At 37.1% G+C, this 18,758-nt stretch overlaps 2 protein-coding genes across 14 annotated transcripts in view; one reads left to right on the top strand and one right to left on the bottom strand.

Moving 5' to 3' along the window:
- Positions 1-18,758, bottom strand: part of SLTM (SAFB like transcription modulator) — a 59,310-nt gene that overhangs the window by 36,167 nt on the left and 4,385 nt on the right. For 2 of the 8 annotated variants that reach the window (XM_079125867.1, XM_079125866.1), the window contains exons 1-2: positions 8,483-8,773; positions 7,432-7,519 (exon numbers count right to left, since the gene is read on the bottom strand). The exons of 2 other annotated variants lie outside the window; for them this stretch is intronic. In XM_079125867.1, coding sequence (XP_078981993.1) covers positions 7,432-7,519; positions 8,483-8,644 — 250 coding nt within the window. In that variant the 5' untranslated portion in view covers positions 8,645-8,773. Of the gene's footprint in view, positions 1-7,431; positions 7,520-8,482; positions 8,799-18,758 lie in introns of those variants that run through there. 4 more of the 8 variants (XM_079125863.1, XM_079125861.1, XM_079125862.1 and 1 more) reach the window with 4 other exon arrangements.
- Positions 9,403-18,758, top strand: part of RNF111 (ring finger protein 111) — a 120,647-nt gene continuing 111,291 nt past the window's right edge. For 3 of the 6 annotated variants that reach the window (XM_079125869.1, XM_079125876.1, XM_079125880.1), the window contains exon 1: positions 9,404-9,511. In XM_079125869.1, the coding sequence (XP_078981995.1) occupies positions 9,435-9,511 (77 nt within the window). In that variant the 5' untranslated portion in view covers positions 9,404-9,434. Of the gene's footprint in view, positions 9,512-18,758 lie in introns of all 6 variants that reach the window. The other 3 variants (XM_079125877.1, XM_079125878.1, XM_079125875.1) reach the window with 2 other exon arrangements.

The following is an 18,758-nucleotide window of genomic DNA, read 5'->3' on the forward strand; positions in this document are numbered from 1 at the left end:
CACCCGAGCCGCTGGCATTACAGGTGTGTGCCACTGCACCAGCTCACTGTTCAAACTTATGATGTGCTTCATCCAGCCATGAACCTAGTATGACACAAAAGAATGAGGAGATGCTCAAGCATTATTTATTTCCTGGAGTAAGTCCTAAGACGGACACTGTATTAGGCCCAAGACCTAGACTCCTACCTGTTCCAACTGGTCCAAAGCAAACAAGGACCAACTGGGACAAAGGTAAGAGGTGATATGGCAGTCAAACTAGCTTCATGTGCAACCCTATCCTATCAGTAAGATTGTACACTACTAACTTTAATGACGCCACCAGTATCTACAGGTCCTTAAGATTTGTGAAATCACACAAGTGATGACTTAAAGGAAAATCAAATTCCTTCTAAATTCCAACAAGCAAAACTACCGTTGGCACATTTTCATACAGTGAGTGTTCCATTCAACCCTGTGCCTGCTGCCAATTAATCAACAAAGTTCTACCTCTTTTGTTCTTCAAGGAATCTAGCATAGGCCACAGAAATGTGAACAGGAAAGCAGCATGATCATACTGAAGAAGCTAACTGAAAGTTTAATGTAGACCAAGCCTAACTTAATCCTTTGAAGAACAAAATTAGAAAATACAATGAACAGTAAACGTTGTCTGAAAAAAACAAAATACAAATGGAAGCAAGATTAACCTACCACATCTTAAGGAGCATAGTAGTAGCATAGCAACAGATTTACCATTTTGAAATTACTTAAAATTTATTTAAATGTTCTTTGCATGATTTTAGGGTGTGAAATAAAATGGCAAAGTAAAACTACACTCCAAAGTTTTCAACACTAGAAACATCTCCTAACAAGTGAATTCATACAGGTCCACAAATTCTAAGTGAGCTGTTGGGGCCAAGACATGTTTCAGAGATCAGACTGCTCAGATTTTAGATTAAGTTAAACCTCCCACTGCCTTCTAACACAGTATTTCAAGCAATCATATAAATATTTGTGCAATGAAATGTATGCATATTCACATCAAATGGAATAAATCCAGATTATAAACAGCCTCACTTCAGTCACCAAATGTAAGAAAAAATGTTTCTGAAAAATAGTTTTCTGAACTTTTGTATTTCAGGATTATGAATAGAGGATTATGGATCACAAATTGGTTTCCCTTTCAAAAGAAAACTGCTTCTTATGAGGGTTTACAATTTCCCTTTTTAAATTTAGAAGTACCTCCAAAACAAAAATGAAACAAAATTCATTTACTATGGAGATTTTTATAATTAATTTTTTATTTGTTCTAATTTGTGACATGACAATAGAATGCATTTATACATTCTGATAGATCTAAGTAGATTTTTTAAAAAGTAATTTTGCCAAAATATTTTTTAGCCAAGTAAATTTACCCTTTAAACATTCACAGATGCTACTATGAAATGTTAAAAAAAAAAAAAAAAAAGAAAGAAAGAAAAGAAAAAGAAAAGCTTAGTCATAAAATTCCTGCTGGATCCAGAGGATAAAAACTAAATGAAACAATATTGTTTTCAGTTACAACCTCTCCCCAAGTGTATGCAGTAAATATCCTAAAGCAACTAAAGACCATGCCTTGTGTAAACTGCTTGTATGTGTCTTAGCTTTTCTTCTATTAAAATGACATTTTAGTAATGAAATCATATCTCTAAAGTAACTTGTACATTGTCTTAGATATAGTCATCCAACAGGTCAGTTTTTTGTTGTTGTTCTAAATCTACTTATGCTGTGAGCAGTGATGCACACCTGTAATCCCAGGAGGCTAAGGCCAGTCTCAGCAATTTAAGAAGACCCTGCCTCAAAATAAAATAAAAAATGGCTGGGGATGTGGTTCAGTGGTAGGGTACCCCTGGGTTTAATCTCCAACACCACCCCCCAAAATATAATCTACTTTAGGGAAAGGGGGGAAGAAAAACAAATAAAATACATGCTATGAAATAATCTACATTCATTATAATACATCTGGAAATACCAAAAGTATATTTTTAAAATCTCTAAAATGTATTATCTAAAGATAACCAGAATGAATCAGGCACAGTGGCCCTCAGCAAATTAGTGAGATCCTGTCTCAAAAAAAAAAAGTGAAGGGGCTCAGTGGTCCAGTGACCCTGGGTTAAATCCTGGGTGGCTGGGGTGGGGTGGGGGGGGGGGGAATGACACCAGGAAGAACATTTCTGGCATTCACTCATACACACAAGAGATTTTTAAAAAGTGGTAAAAACTGGGTTCCTAATGGGTTAACTTTAATTATCAATTTTTAAAAGTCGTGCTCAGTGCTCAGAATGGTTGTGAGAATCAAACAAAGCAGGCTGGGATTGTAGCTCCGTGGTAAAGCGCTTACCTAGCACGTGTGAAGCACTGGGTTCAATTCTCACCACTGCATGTAAATACATAAATAAATAAATAAATATCCTTTGACAATTAAAAAAATATTTAAAAAAAAGGAATCAAAGCAATGTAAAAGTTTTTGAAACATGTTAAGTATATAAAATACTGTGGAAACTGGTAGGTGGAAAGAGATGAATAGAAATGACGCTAAATTTCAAGCTTTAATCTAGAACAGTCAATAGTTCTTAACTCCAGCTGCATATGAGAATCAATACTTCTAGAAAAGATGCCTGGGCCCCCAACAGAGAAATGGAAACCCAATCTCAGTGGGGGCAGGTAAGCCTGGTATCCTGTATTTGGAAAAATTCAAATGACTCTCAGAGTGCAGATTACTATTTAGATGACTGAATGTAAATGAAGAAGCTATAGAACATCAAGAAGGTTATCAATTTCAGATTCTCCAGATGAGAAAAAATTCAAATTCTACCATTAACAAAACATGTACATAGTCTGAAACTATTCTACTTGTTGAAAAGTGGGAAGAGATTGTTTAAACATAAACTTCCTACAAGCACTTGTACACATACCTACACACATCCTAGATCAACAAAACGTTAAGTTACCCTTATGACAAATTCAGGATAGTGGAATTTAGAGATATTTTCGCTTTTTTTGTATTTTCCTGATCATCTAATTTTTTAAACAGAAACTTTCACTTTTATAATTTGAAAAACATCACCATAAAGCCATAACACAAACTACTATTGTGAGGTAGTAGGGATACCATATAAAACTACTCAGAAGTTGAAGTTTACAATGTGAACAGTTAACTCCTAGAACTGTAAAACACCAAATCCCTTATTACTATAAAGTCAAGAGTATAGTTGATTAAGTCAATCAATTAATTCCACCCATAAATTCTAAGCGATTGTTAAAACACCTTCACTAAAACCTTTTCTATGCCATCAAAAAATAATAATTTCTTTCCAGGCATGGTGGTGCACGCCTATAATCCCAGCAACCAACAGGATAAGGCAACTTTGAGACCAGCCTCAGCAGTTTAGTGAGGCTTTAGCAACTCAGTGAGACCTTGTCTCAAAATAAAAAATAAAAAGAGCTGGGGATGTAACTTCCCCAGTACCAAAAAAATGAATTTTTTTTTTCTGTAATCCCTGCAAAATCAATACTTTATTTTACAGGAGTTCATGAAAAAGAGAATAAAGCTTTTAAAGTCCTCTGCCTCTAATTTAGATACTTAGAAGATGACTCAGAAAAAGCACATTGTCTTAAAGTATTGCAATAGAAAAATTTTACTCTCTACCATGATCCTTGTCAAATACCATATTTGATATAATAAAAAGCTGGAAAAGTTATCAAAGTGCTTTGGTGATAAACATATTGCAAATTAGTTTCAATATCAGTAAATACTACAGTATGTATAATTCTGAATACTGTATTAACTAAACATATTTTTGCTGAAGTTTATAGGTGATCTTAAAAGTTAAAAATCTAAATAAAAATAATATTGCATTATCAGATGAACCAAAAGACTTTATAATCTCTGCAACAAGCTAATAAGGAATTAGTTCTACCTGTTTAACTGCTTTCTTGACACACGCCCACATAATTCGACAGTAAATCTGAATGGGTAAAGCTTTCATCTAGGTTACTTATTAAAAGGTTTCTAGCAAAGAGACTGTAAAAACACTTAGAAGGGAAAACTAATCCAAGACACAAACCATTCAACTATATTTATTATATGTAAACAGATTTTACAATTGTTACTATAAATACCAGAACCCACTATAACATAATCAACACTTATTACAAGTATGTGTTTATAACTGCATTTTAAAAAATTCCACAGTATTCTTAAGAATGTAGGTTCTAGGTGGGTGCAGTGGCACACACCTGTAAAACCAGTGACTCAGGAGCATCGAAAGTTCAAGGCCAGCCTCAGCAATTTAATGAAGACCTAAGCAACTCTGTCCCAAAATAAAAAATAAAAAGGTCTGGGATGTTGCTCAGTGGTTAAGCACCCCTGGGTTCAATCCCCAGTATTAAAAAAAAAAAAAGTAGGTTCCTTTATCATACCTAAGCATAATCATTTTAACAGGCTTTGTGTGTGTGCACGCAGTTGAACAAAACCCCCAATATTAACATACAACTTTTAAAAAAGAAACAGCTACCCCATATTTATCTTCTAAAGTAAGCTCTATGTTTCACTAAAGTAAGTTTTCCAGACCCATGAAGTTTCTCTTGCTTTCTTATCATTTAACTTTTATTTGCTACCTTAAAAATATTGTAAGGGGATTGGGGTTGTGGCTCAGTGGTACAGCACTTGCCTAGCATGTGTGAGGCACTGGGTTTGATCCTCAGCACCACATATAAATAAATAAATAAAGGTCCATTAACAACTAAAAAAAATAAATAAATAAAACATCATAAGGATTATTACTTTTCCAGACAAGTTATTATTTACTTATACATTTAAACAGAAAATGCTTTTGTTCTTACCCCTGGCTATATGTAATTATTAAATTTCAGAACTAACTAACAGAGTCTTACAAACTAGCAAAATTTCCAATTTCACAGTAAAAGAAACAAACCAACTGAAGGGAAAAAAATGGCAAGACCAAGATGAAATTATTTTCAATGTAGATGCCACTAAGTAAAGTAAAATTTGGCAAAAAAAAAAGAGCTTAATGTAGCAATTTAGCAACGAGACTAAAATATTGATGTAATGTGAAAAAGTCAATATTTAATTTCTTATAACCTTGGTATTAAAAATCTGTCCTAAATATCAACCTTTCAACAAGTTTCCTTATAGAAGTTTGACTCTAAAAAGTATTTTTCAAACTTCTTAAAATGATCGTAGGGAGCTGGCAGTGGTAAAATGCTGCCTAGGATGGGTAAGGACCTGGGTTTAGCCTCTACACTACAAAGTAAATATAAATAATAATCTTATCCACAGTTACCTTAATTGTAAATTGATTAGACTAGGTTCTGATTTGGAGTTCTGCACTATGTTCTTTGTAATTTATACAATATTCAGAATAATGATAAGTGAAATTCAAGAAGACTAGAGCACCAGGCACAGTGGCGCACACCTGTAATCCTTAGCTCGGGAGGCTGAGGCAGAAGGATCATGAGTTCAAAGTCAGCCTCAGCAAAAACGGGGTGCTAAGAAACTCAGTGAGACCCTGTCCCTAAATAAAATACAAAATAGGGCTGGGGATGTGGGTCAGTAGTGAGTGCCCCTGAGTTCAATCCTTGGTATCATCCTCCCCTGCAAAAAAAACAAGAAGACTAGAGCTATTTGTCATGCATGTCCTAGAATAAGGCTTATTACTCTATACAAACAAATGAATAAATGCTACAACTTCTAACTAAAGAACTCAAAACACCTTAACATCAAAGTTATGGAATAAAGTGCCAGTATATTTATTATCTATATCAAAGAAAAAAATTAACATACTGATAAAAATAAAAATTTATTCTTTAAAAAATACTGATATTGAAAAATTTCTTAAACATATTGCTGAGTTATTTCTATGGGTAAGATAAATGAAGTTTCTAATCAAAACCAAAAAAAGAGGGATATAAAAAGAAAAGTAGGAGAGAAATGAATAAATCAAATTAAGTTTACTCTAAATGCTACAATCATTAATATTCAACTCAACCTGGGACTGTGATTAATACACAGCATCTGTCACATTATCACAACATGCCAAATAAAAGATATGAATCAAAAACACTACAAGAAACATGGTTAATTCCTAATATACTTATTTTTGAATTTCTTATAGTTCCCCATTTTGGAAGATCCATCTGGCTTCTCAGCAGAGGAATTGACACAAGCTTCTCTAAACATAGGGAAATGTATCTTTCAAGGTGATACAAATGTACCTCTCAAAGGGCTACACTGAGTTCAAGTTATATTAAAAGCCACACATAGCTCTTCCTACTTTTCTAAACTCCATCTCCACCTCTGCCATTCCCATCTCACCAGGCAATGCTGCTCAGCCCTTTTCAAAGTCCTTTGGAACAAATAGGGGTCTCTCAAGAGTGAGTTGGACTAGTCCTGATTCCCTGTGCCTAAGGACAAAGTTCAAAGTCCCCTCTTTTCAAGACTAAGCCATTCAATTATTTTATTCTAAGTATAATCAATCAGTAGTTGTAGTATCATTTGGATCACAAAAAGCAGTAAAGAAAGTTAGATTACAAAACAAAATGCTGCAGATGTCATGACATACTCTGCATGGAAACTGTAGATAGTTACCAGGATACAGATATATCATGTCCACCCTCTGCCTGTCTTTATAGGGAGGAATTTGCAATCATTCAAATAAAGAGTTCACTCACCAGATGCTTTAAAAAAAACACCTAAGTCCCATTTGTTATCAAAATATTAATTTAAAACCACTTTTAGCTATATGCTAAATCATCATATCCTGGAAATATATCTAGCCTAATTTAGAAGTTATAAAACAAAAATCTTTTTAACATTCCTAGATAGCTCAAAACTTTCTTTTAAAGCTAATTATTTATGGATTTTTCCCCCTACCTTGTTAGTATAATTGATGAGATCTCTTTGAATTTCACTGAAAATTATCAGAATGTATAATGGCATAAATGCAAAAGTTCACCAAGTCAAACAAACTTCTAAACATAAAAGTTATAGAATTTTTCAAAACTAGAGAGAACAGCAAGGAGCCAAAGTGAAAGATTTGGTAGGAATTCCATCAATACTCTGCCAATTGTGGGGCAAGGTAGACATGTATTAAAGTGGATATTACTCTTCAAGTCTTCACACTATGAAGAATCATTATGCAAGTTGACTTTATACTTTTGTATGGAAGCAATAAAGAACTGTTCTCACTTTCTGGTCAGCTTCAGCCGAATCTTAAAGGATACAAGTTACACAGAGCCTGGCAACAGTAACTTTTCTTCCTTGACCCAAGAAGGCAGAGTGCCAGAGGGAAATAGCAAAGAGTAGCACTATATAAACAGGGCAAGTGGCACAAGAGCAGAGGCAAGTTATATAACCAAAATATATTTTAAAATATGTTCATAACTCGTAACAACCTTTGCCTTTGGTTGGTTTCTTGTTTGGAGTATCAGTTGAAACAGTTAATTCAATATTATCTGGATCGCCTCCTTCCTCTTCAATAGCCTACATTAGAAAGAGAAGTTAATATGCTACACAATCTATCTAAACTTATTTTATAAAAAAGAAATGAAAAAAATTAGCAAATCTCAAGCCTCTAGACATTAGAATTGCCAGTTATTTCATAAACCGACTTCGAAAAGGAGTAATCAAGCTACACGAAAGAGTGAGGGAAACTTTCAGGGGGAAAATATTATTAGGTATTAAAATCACATGGAGCTTTAAATTCTACCGAGTCGATAATTAAATATCACATATCATCATACTGAAGAAAAATCTAAATATGCTCTATAGCAGAAAAGTTTCTAGCTACTAAAGAATATAACTAGTTTTTTCCCTAATCTCTATAGCGCAAACTTACTGCTCCTCTACTTCAATTCCAACGCTCAAATAAACCAGAAAGCTAATCAGGGATGAAAAAGGTTGTTACACTGATACAAAAACTAAAAGCCCAGTGGAAAACAAGACCTTTCTCTCACCCACCCATCAACTCCCACTACCAATTACCCCAAGATAGGAAGGAAACGGTTGGGCACAATTAAACGGTAACTTCGCAGAAGTCACCCAAGTAACCATTCCCTCCGAGCCCAAGAAATGTACACGCTCACCATAGCTAAAGGCTGGGGACCCAGCGCCCCCCAGGTCTCCACGATCGCCCTTGGGAGGCCGCGCCGGCCGGCAGCTGCCCTCGCAGCCCGGCGGGGACGTCCCGGGGGAGGCGGGGCGCGCTTGGCTGCCGCGGCCGGTCCCGGGTGGCTCGCGGGCCCCTCGCAGGCCCTGCCCGGCGCGCGGGGGCGGGGGCGACGCGGGAGGGTCCTCGCCCTCCACGCGCGCCCTGGCGCCGCCCGGGGCCTCCCTACAGCGTTGCCCGGCGGGTCCCGGCGGCTGCGGGTGGCCAGGGTTTGCGGCGGAAGGGGGGGCGCCGAGGCGCGGCCTAAGCTCCCCTTCGCGGACCTCGTCGGGCCTCACCTGCTTGAGTCGGGAGACCAGCACAGTCTTGACTCCGGTGATGTCTAAGTTCCGCCGCTTCAGCTCGGACTTGAGATCGATGACCCGCAGATCGGTGATCTTTTTACCTTCCGCCTGACCCGGGGCAGCCGAAGCTGCCACAGCACCGGTAGCGGCAGCCATCTTAGAAGAGCAGTGCGCTGCCGAGGCAGCGAGTGGGCTGCAGGGCGGCGGCAGCAGCGCCAACTTCCACCCAGGCCTCGGCGGCCGGCGGCGCCGCGCAGCGCTGCGCACAATGAGCCGCTGGCCCCGCCCCCGGTCCGCCACCCCGGCGCAACCTGCAGCCGCAGTCGGCACCCGGATGACGGACGCGCGTGCGCAAACTGGCGCGGGGACGGAAACGGCGCGCTCCGTGGAACCGGCCGCGGCCACCCGGGCGGTGCGACCCCTCTGCGTGGGCTGCGAGGTCAGGCACGTCCAACCGCACCAACGTCCGCCGCGCCGCGGTTCCCTGCCACTTCGTTAGCCATTTTCTTGCAACGTCTCGAGTTTTGAGCAACAGCACTGTGCTGGACACTACATGGCATAGCTAGTTCGCGCGTTAACACAAACGAAGGGGGCGTGTGCGCGCGCCGAACCTCTCCCAGGGAAATACTTATTCAGCTGCTGAATAATCAAAAAATGTGGCCAGTGTGCACAATTGAACTGGGGTCCCGGAGTTCCATTCTAAAGGCCTCCAAGAAAACTTAGACCGGCCTGTGCGACACTGCCCGTCTCAGGGAAAAATGTTATGCCTTCAACCCACTGAAGCTTAGTTTATTTCAGGGCTCCCCCTGCTTGCTTGAAAACCAGGAAAACTTCCACTTGTTATGTGCCTCGGTTTGCCATCCTCCACGGTGGACCCAACGGATCAATACGAAATTTTGTTCACAGAATGAGGAAATCAGTTTATTAAAATACTTGTCATTATCATATGCCATGTTCACTGTTTTGTCCCTCAAACTTTGGGATTCCAAGAACGGTGACTTTATGGAGGATTGAGCAGTACAAGTGAGTACCTATTGGTAATTTTAGCCAGTATAATCATCAAAGCATAAGCATTGCTGGAATGAAACTATAAATTCTATAAACTGAGTGTAATGAACAATTATCTGTTCTGGCATTTCCTGCCCCCCCCCCCATTTCCTGGTTTTAAAACCGAAATTGATAAGGTCTGACTCATTTAGGTTGCTTTTTTTTTTTTTTAATCGAATAATTAGCTCAAAAGGAGGAAGACTGGACATTATAAAATAATTCCTGACATTGAAATAGTTCTTCACGGTTTATAAGACACTTTGACATACAGTAACGCCCTTAATCCTTCCCAACTCTGTGAGGTAAATCTCTCCAAGGCTTAGAGAGATTAAATGACTTGTCCATGTTCACACAGCTGGTATGTGGCAGAGCTGCGCTCAAATCCCAGCCTCCTGATTCCAAATCCAGCTCTATCTCTACCAAAACATTGGTTTCACACTTACAGAGTTGTAGAATTCAAAGGCTCTTTGGAAATCTTCTGGCCCAATCTCCTGTCCCTTTCTCTCACTCTGGTTCACTCCCTCCCACCCTTGTATAAGTGAAGATTTTAAGAGGTTTACCAAGGGGCCAGCAATTAAGTATTGACCACATTTGCATTAAACCTCAGATTTCAATCCAATGTCTCCCCCACTCCTTCTGTGGACACTACTTTTTTTTTTTTTTTTTTTTTTTTTTGTACTGGAGACTGAACCCAGGGGCACTTAACCACTGAACCACATCCCAGCCCTTTTAAAATTGTTTTACTTTGAGATAGGGGCTCACTAAGTTGCTGAGGCTGGCCTCAAACTTGCAATCCTCTTGCCTGATTCTCCTGCCTTAGACTCCCAAGTCATTGGGATTATGGTGGTCACCAGCCCAGCTTCCTGCAGACACTTTAGAAGCAGGGTCCAGGTAAGGGGTGTTACAACAACCCAAAACTAACAGCATATTTAAAGAAAATGGGTTTTTATTTGTCTTCTTTTAAGAAAACAAAAAAATCTAATAAAGAAGTTACCTTAAAATGGGTATCTGCCTTCTGAGCTAATGCACTTGATATAACATCACTAGCCAAAATGCCAAAAATGTTTAACCTGAATCTGATAAAGACAATTCCTATTGTAGGTGAAATAACCACTCTTCTGGACTCTTTTCTTTTTCTTTCTTTCTTTCTTTTTTTTTTTTTTTTTTTTTTAATGTTTTGTTTTAGTTGTAGGTGGATACAATACCTTTACTTATTTTATGTGGTGTCGAGAATCAAACCCAGGGCCTCAACACATGCTAGGCAAGTGCTCTACCACCTGAGCCACAGCCCCCAACTCCTCTTATGGACTCTTTAAAAGAGCAGTATGGTGAAAATAAAAGCAGTAGAGTTACTCTAGAATAAAATGACTAGCTGGGGGTGTAGCTCAGTGGTAAAGCTCTTGCCTATCATGTACAACACCCTGGGTTCAATCCCCAGCACTGCAAAACAAATAAATAAACAAAACCCCCAAAAAGTTCAAACTGTTAGAATAAAAATGACTAAACTGCATGTATGATTGTTGTTTGGATCCTGAATCAAAGTGTGTGTGTGTGTGGGGGGGTGGCTACCAAAGGGACAATTGGAAAATTTGTGATGATTGGGAATCTTGACATATTAAATTTTGTCATTATACCAATGTAAAATATTTGGAGTGTGATATATAAAATGTCCTAGGTCTTAGGTGATGGATGCTGAGATTCTTAGAGGTATTCTATCGTTCTATCTGCAGTCTACTTGCAAATTATTGGGGGAGAGAGAGAAAAAAGCAAATGTTGCAAGATGTTACCAATCACTAATTTAAAAGTAGCAAAATGTTAATTGGGGGAATATTGATAATTTTACACTGTTTAAACATGTACAAAATAGGTTTGAGGGGCTGGGGTTGTGGCTCAGTGGTAGAGCACTTGGCTAGCATGTGTGAGGCACTGGGTCTGATTCTTAGCACCACATATAAATAAATATAAATAAAGGTCCATCAATAACTAAAAAAAAATATTTAAAAAAATAAGGTTGAAGTTACTCATGATAACTGGGTTGCAGAATCATACACAAATCTACTTTTTTGGGGGAGTAGTAGAGAAAATATAAAATGGAGATAATATATCACTTTTAACATACAGAATATTTAATTTTGTCATTTAATGTATGAGTATTATTTTTAAATAATTCACTTTTCAATGAATGTTTCTTTGATACAATTTTCTTTGTTCCCATATTTTAGTGAAATATATTAAGTTAAGAAACATGAGTTTTTTCTCAATATTCAGCTTATTATTTGGATATTCCATTTCATTTTTCTTAAAGTTATAGTCTTATCTCCCATTCTTTGCAAATACACTAAACAACAATTATGAATAAGACCAACATTTGAGCTGTTCTAGCTGCATCTATTTTATATATAATATATATTTTTCTGTGTAACAGTCTTCACAAAGTAATGATAACCTACATTTTTTTGTATAAACCTCTCACCATTTAATGGGTTTTTGGCATTCATGTTATTTTGATTCTATAAAATCTTATTAATCAACAAGTATCTATTGAGTATTTGATATCTTAAATGTATCTTAAATCAAGCTCTGGGAAGGTAATGATTATCTTACCTATATCTTACCTTCATTATTGTATGAACTCCTGCAGAGTGTACACTGAATACTGATTGCTTCAATGAAAATAGAAACTGACCTGCCCTTATGAAGTGTACACTCTGGTGTCAAACTAAAATATTCATCAGTCATAAAAACATGTAAAATTACAACTGTAAAAACCTTAGGATTGATCAAATGGTGCTTATTTTATGAAAGAGAAATCTGGCATTACAAATGTCAATAATTAGTCTGAGAACATAGAGTAAGCTGAAGATCCAGAATGATTCCAAACTCATTGCAGTTGTTAAATTATAACATCTTGTTTTCCATCAGTTTATTTGCATTCCCAAAGAGTTTTCTTCCTCCCTCCTAATGCTCAGTCGCAATTTTATACTGTTCACTCCATTTTTTTTCCCCCCCGAGGGAAGGGCACCTTAAACTCTGCTTACCATTTTCCTGTTCAACATCATTGTTCTTTACCCCTATCTTGGAATATGCTTTTAAGCATTTCCTATCTTGAAACATCTTTACTTGACCCAGCTGTTTCCTGTTGGCAACAGTTGAATTATTGTGTTCTCTTAAGGAAAATGCATAGCTTCTGCTAATGACATAAGTGGTAAATCAGATACAAAAGTCCTTAACCAAATATGTTTGTTTGTTTGATTATTTATTTACTTTTTGGGAGGTTCCAGGGATTGAATTTAGGGGTGCTTAACCACTGAGCCACATCCCCAGCCCTATTTTGTATTTTATTTAGAGACAGGGTCTCACTGAGTTGCTTAGCACCTCACTTTTGCTGAGGCTGGTTTTGTACTTGCAATCCTCCTGCCTCAGCTCTTGAGCCACTGGGATTGCAGGCAGATACCACTGCACCAGACCAAATATGTATTTTTAAAATATACATATCAAAAGTATTGAAGCACTAACAAGATAGTGAGAAATCACTGGCCAAAAAATTGAGAGAAAGCAAAATCTCGTGAATTAAGACTATCATTTGGAGTAAAAGGAGGGATTTGGTAGTACCCCAAAGCTGTTGAGATATTGAACATCACTTCTGAGTGACCTGAGATACAAAGGTACAAACGAGAAAGAAAAAAAAAAAAAAAAAAACCAGTCTTTTGATGGTACTGGAGATAAAACCCAGGGGTGCTTTGCCATTGAGCTATATTCCCCAACTCTTTTTATTTTTATTTTGAGGCAGGTCTCACTAAGTTGCCCAGGCTGGCCTTGAACTTGCTGTGACTGGCCTGGAACTTATGATCCTCCTGCCTCAACCTCCTAAGTCACTGAGATTATTACTGGTGTGTACCACTGTACCTAGTCAAAGGTACAAAATTTGAAATCTAGAATCTGCCAAAGGAAGGGGACCATCCCAAACTTTGTTTTGAGACATTAAAGGACTGTTCTGTAGAAGAAAAGATGAACTTATAGCGAGGGAAATCTGGCATGGACTTCAGCTATGCTTGGCATCACACAAATAACATAAAGTCATATCCCAATACCTGTGTCACATTAGTGCCACTGATATACAAATATAAATTATCCCTAAAGGAAGATACAAAAGGTAACCTATGTCCACAAATATTTCTACAAATATTTAAAATATTACATTGTCTAGCATTCACTCAATCTCACAAAGAGACAAGATCCCATGAATAGAAACTATCACAAACAACAGAAAACAGGCCCTAGGTTCTGCAGGTAGTAGTATTACCAGACATCTATTTTGAACAAGCAAGTAACTACAACTTAAAACGACAAAGAACTTTAAAAATTATGAAGTATAATTACAGAATTTACAGAGTCAGTAGAAATTATAGAATTAAAAAATGATATAAATAAAACCAAGAAATTGGTTTATAGATTCTTCAGTATATTAGACACATCTGAAGAGAGATTTTGTGATTTATAGGATGAGTCAAATATGAAGAATGAACTGTAAGGGCTGAAGATATAACTCATTGATAGAGTCCTTGCTTAGCATGTATGAGGCCCTGGGTTTAATCCCACCCAGCACCATAAAACAAACAATGAACCAAAAGGCAAAAAGATGGAAAGTATAGAAGAAAGCACATTAATTAGTGTCTTAGCAGGAAAGAGATTACAAACTCAAATTGAGTAGGTTGTATTTTTTATTTTGTTTTGTTTTTCCTGGCACTGGGGATTGAACCTAGGGTACTCTATCACTAAGCCATAACCCAAGACCTTTTTCTATTTCTTTCTTTTTTTGTACCAGGGATTGAATCCAGGGGCGCTTAAACACTGAGCCACATCCCCAGCCCTTTTTATATTTTATTTAGAGACAGGGTCTCACTGAGTTGCTTAGGGCCTTGCTAAATTGCTGAGGCTGGCTTTGACCTCGGGATCCTTCTGCCTCAGCCTCCTGAGCAACTGGAATTTCAGGTGTGCGCCACTGCACCCAGTTTATTTCTTATTTTAAGAGAGGGCCTTCCTAAATTGACCAGGCTAGCCTCAAATGTGCGATCCTACTGCTTCAGCCTCTGAAATATCTGGGATTACAGATGTGCACAACTGCACAACTACTGCTTGACTCAGGCAGCATAAGACAAAATTAATAAAGGGATTATTCCATATGTTTTTTGCAGTGCTGGGGATCCAACCGAAAGCATCATGTGTGCCAGGCAGGAGCTCTATGAACTGAGTTACATCCCTAGCCCAATAAAGTGATTATAAATAAAGCTGTGAGCAGGGTTCAGTGAAATCACAAAAGATAGTACACTTGGGTTAAAATTATTAGAAGCTATTACTACCTCTGAGCCTCATAGGCAAGGAATTAATAAATTACTAGAACTCAAAAAAGATAACTCTATAGGGAGAATTGTATGACAAGCCCATGGCTCCAATGGGGGAATATAGCCATGGTAACTTCATAGCAAGAAAGCTATGGGAGCGGTGGTAGCAGTTAATACACCAGCCTCAATCTAGATGATATTATCTGTAAAGAAAAAAGTGTTAGACTTTATAAGATAGTTTAGCTAAGTTTATGGACACAGTATTAATTTCCATGTACCAGACATTAACAAAGTGAAATTTCAAAAAATCTCATTTAAAATTATTAATATATTCAATCAAATTTAAGCTGGTTATATATTTATACCATAAAATAATAGTTAATTTACAATAACATCAAAAATATCAAGTACTGGGAGGGGTTGTAGCTCAGTGGTGGAGTGCTTGCCTACTATGTATGAGGCTCTGGGTTCAATTCTTAGCACTGCATATAAATAAAAAAAATAAAGATCCATCAACAACTGAAATTTAAATAAAAAATTAAGTATCTAGGAACAAAGCCAATAAGTATGTGGAAGATTTTATATAGAAAACCATACAACTTTGAGGGAATGAATAAATAAATAAATAAATAAATAAATAACAGGTTAAAGGATTTAAAAAGCTCAATATGGCTGGGAGTGGTGGCACATGCCTATAATCCCAGCAATTTGGGAGACTGAGGCAGGAGGATCACAAGTTTGAGACCAGTACAAGCAATTTAGTGAGACCCTATCTCAAAATAAAAAAGGGCTAAGGACGTTGCTTAGTGATAGAGTGTCCCTGGGTTTGATCCCCAGTACCACAAAAATAAACAAATAAATAGCTAAATATTGTAAAGCTATCAATTCATCCTAAATTGATGTATTTATTGATGTATTTATTCAATGCAGTCTGAAGCAGAATACTACCTTGTTTTTATAGTAGAACTAGAGAAATTCATTCAAATTTTATGTGGAATGCAATGATTAAGAATAACCAAAACCTGTTTACTTATTTATTGAGTGCTGGGGATCAAACAAAGTGCCTCACACATGCTACCAAAAACCTCTGAAGAACAAAAACCAGGCATCAGCACTTGTTCTGTGGTAGGTCAAGCATTATTTTAAAGTGTGGAGTTAGCAAAGAGATTGACAAATCAGTGGGACAAAATAGATCAAAAACAGATTCATGCACTTGTTTTTTGCCCAATCTAGCACCACAGAGCAGTGGTGTGAGGACAGTTTTTTTTTTTTTTTTTTTTTTTTTTTTTTTTTATAAATCACGCTGGAATTGCTGCTTTACATGAAACACTAGAAATCAATTCCCTCTGGATTGTAGATCTGAATATGAGGCAAACAATAATGTTTTTAGAAGATTATCATGCTAGAAACACATGCTAGGAACACACACCCACAATGTCACTGTGAATAAATATAAAATGAAAAATATAAGCAGGGAAACAGATAAGATGTAATCAGACTACATACAATGAACCGCGAACCAAGGACACTAACAGGCAAGGACATCAGCACCTTAATGCTTTGCATTTTTCTAGAACAAATGCAGACAACAATGAGGCTTCTGTGTAATAGTAGAGTTTCCTGACCCAGAAAATGGGTTGTTGCTGTTATTGTTGTTTGTCTTATTTTGATTTTCCTTTTTTGCAAAGGAGACATATGACACTTTAGTCCTTAGATTTCTCTCTTCAGAGATCAATTACAAGAATATTGTCAGGATCTTGGATTTGGAAAACATTTATTTGCAAATACACAAAAAGCACCAACTACTAATGAAAAGATGTTTTTATTTATTTTTCAATTTTTGGTATTGGGGATTGGGTATTAGGGGTGCTTTACCACTGAGATCTATTCACAGCCCTTTTTATTTTTTGAGACAGGGCCCCTCTAAATTGCTGAGACTGGTCTTGAACTTGCAATCCTCCTGTCTCAGCCACCAAGTCACTGGGATTACTGGCATGCATCATTGTGCCCAGCCAAAGGAAAAGATTAATATAAATGACTACATTAAAATTAAGACTTTCTGCTTATGAAATGATAGCATTAATAAAGTATACAGCAGCCAGGCACAGTGGTACATGCTTATACTCCAAGCAACTGGAGTATGAGGCAGGAGGATCAGAAGTTCAAAACCAGCCTTATCAACTTATGAGGACCTAAGCAACTTAGTGAGACCCTACCTCAAAAAATAAATAAACAAATAAAACGGTCTGGGGATGCGACTCAATGTTAAGCGCCTCTGTGTTCAATCTCTGATACCAAACCAAACCAAACCAAACACCTATACATACAAAAAAGCTGTAATACTATATTCATAAACCCCAGCATAATGCCTAAATCAGAGAGCTTAATAATATCCAGGTTAGACAAGGACATGTAGTAACTGGAACTCTTTTAACCATCGGGGGTGGGAATAGGTACAACTACTATAGCAAAATATTTAGAACTCTCCAAGAAAATTACATAACTATATATTATTTGACCCAGAAATTGACTTTAATGGAGGCTCTAAAGAAAAACAAATACAGTCATGTGCCCCATAACATTTCAGTCATCACTGGACTGCATATAGATAGTGGTCCCATTAGATTACATCACCTTATGACATTCTAGCCATTTTAGTTTGTATAAGCATTCTATGATGTTCAAACAATGACAAAATCACCAAATGATGGAGTTCTGAGAACATATCCACATCATTAAGCAGCACATTATCCTGCAATGAGCAGCAGTGTTTACAATAGCCACAATCTAGAAGTACTCCAATATCAATTAACAGTAAAGGGGATAAACAAATTGTGATACATTTATACAATGCAATACTCTACAATAATCTGAAGCAATTATAATTTATGTTGCAATGTTGATAAATCTAACAAAAATGATGCTGAAAGAAACCAAATATAAAAGAATATAGGGGCTGGGATTGTGGCTCAGTGGTAAAGCCCTTGCCTAGCATGTGTGAGGCACTGGGTTCGATTCTCAGCACCTCATATAAATAAATATATAAAATGTCAGTTGACAACTAAAAAAATATTTTAAAAAAAGAATGTAGTTGGACCATTTATCTGATTGAAATACAGGTAAACTAAATTATAATATTTAAAGATATATATCAAAGTGGTAAATCTATAAAGGAAAGCAGAAAAGTGATTGCTGGACTGGGGGTATCGCTTAGTGGTAGAGTGCATTCTTAGCATGTGCAATGCCCTGCATTCGATACCCGAGCACCAAAGAAAGAAAAAGTTAAAAGGAAATAGAAGAAAAAGTGAAAAGAAAGAAAAAAAAGAAGAAAGTGATTACCGACTGGGAAATGAAATTGATCAATGAAGTCCATTATTATTATTATTATTATGTACCAATAAAATTATCTTAAAAAAAGAAAGTGACATAAAATTCAGGATAGTGCTTAATCTTTGTTGGAATTGGGCAGTCTTGTGCAGGGCTTCTGATGACAGAATTCTATTTCTTTTTTTTTTTTCTTTTTTTTTGGTACTAGGGATTGGACCCAGGGATGCTTAACCACTGTACCACATCCCTCTCATTTTCTATTTTTTATTTTGGGACAGGGTCTTGCTAAGTTGCTTAGGGTCCCGCTAAGTTGCTATGGCTGGCTTTGAACTTGAGATCCTCCTGCCTCAGCCTCCTGAGTAACTCGGATTATAGGCATGCATCACCGCCTCCAGCAGTATTCTACTTCTTGATTCAAATGGTGGTTACATGAATATTCACCCTTAATAATAATTTATCAATGTGTTTGTTTTCTAAAATCTCTGTATGTATATTACACTTGTAATTTACAAAGGTTTAAAATTGAAAACATGGATTTGGGGGCCATATAAACA

The sequence above is a fragment of the Sciurus vulgaris genome (genome assembly GCF_902686455.1).
Source record: "Sciurus vulgaris genome assembly, chromosome: 2".
NCBI lineage: Eukaryota > Metazoa > Chordata > Mammalia > Rodentia > Sciuridae > Sciurus > Sciurus vulgaris.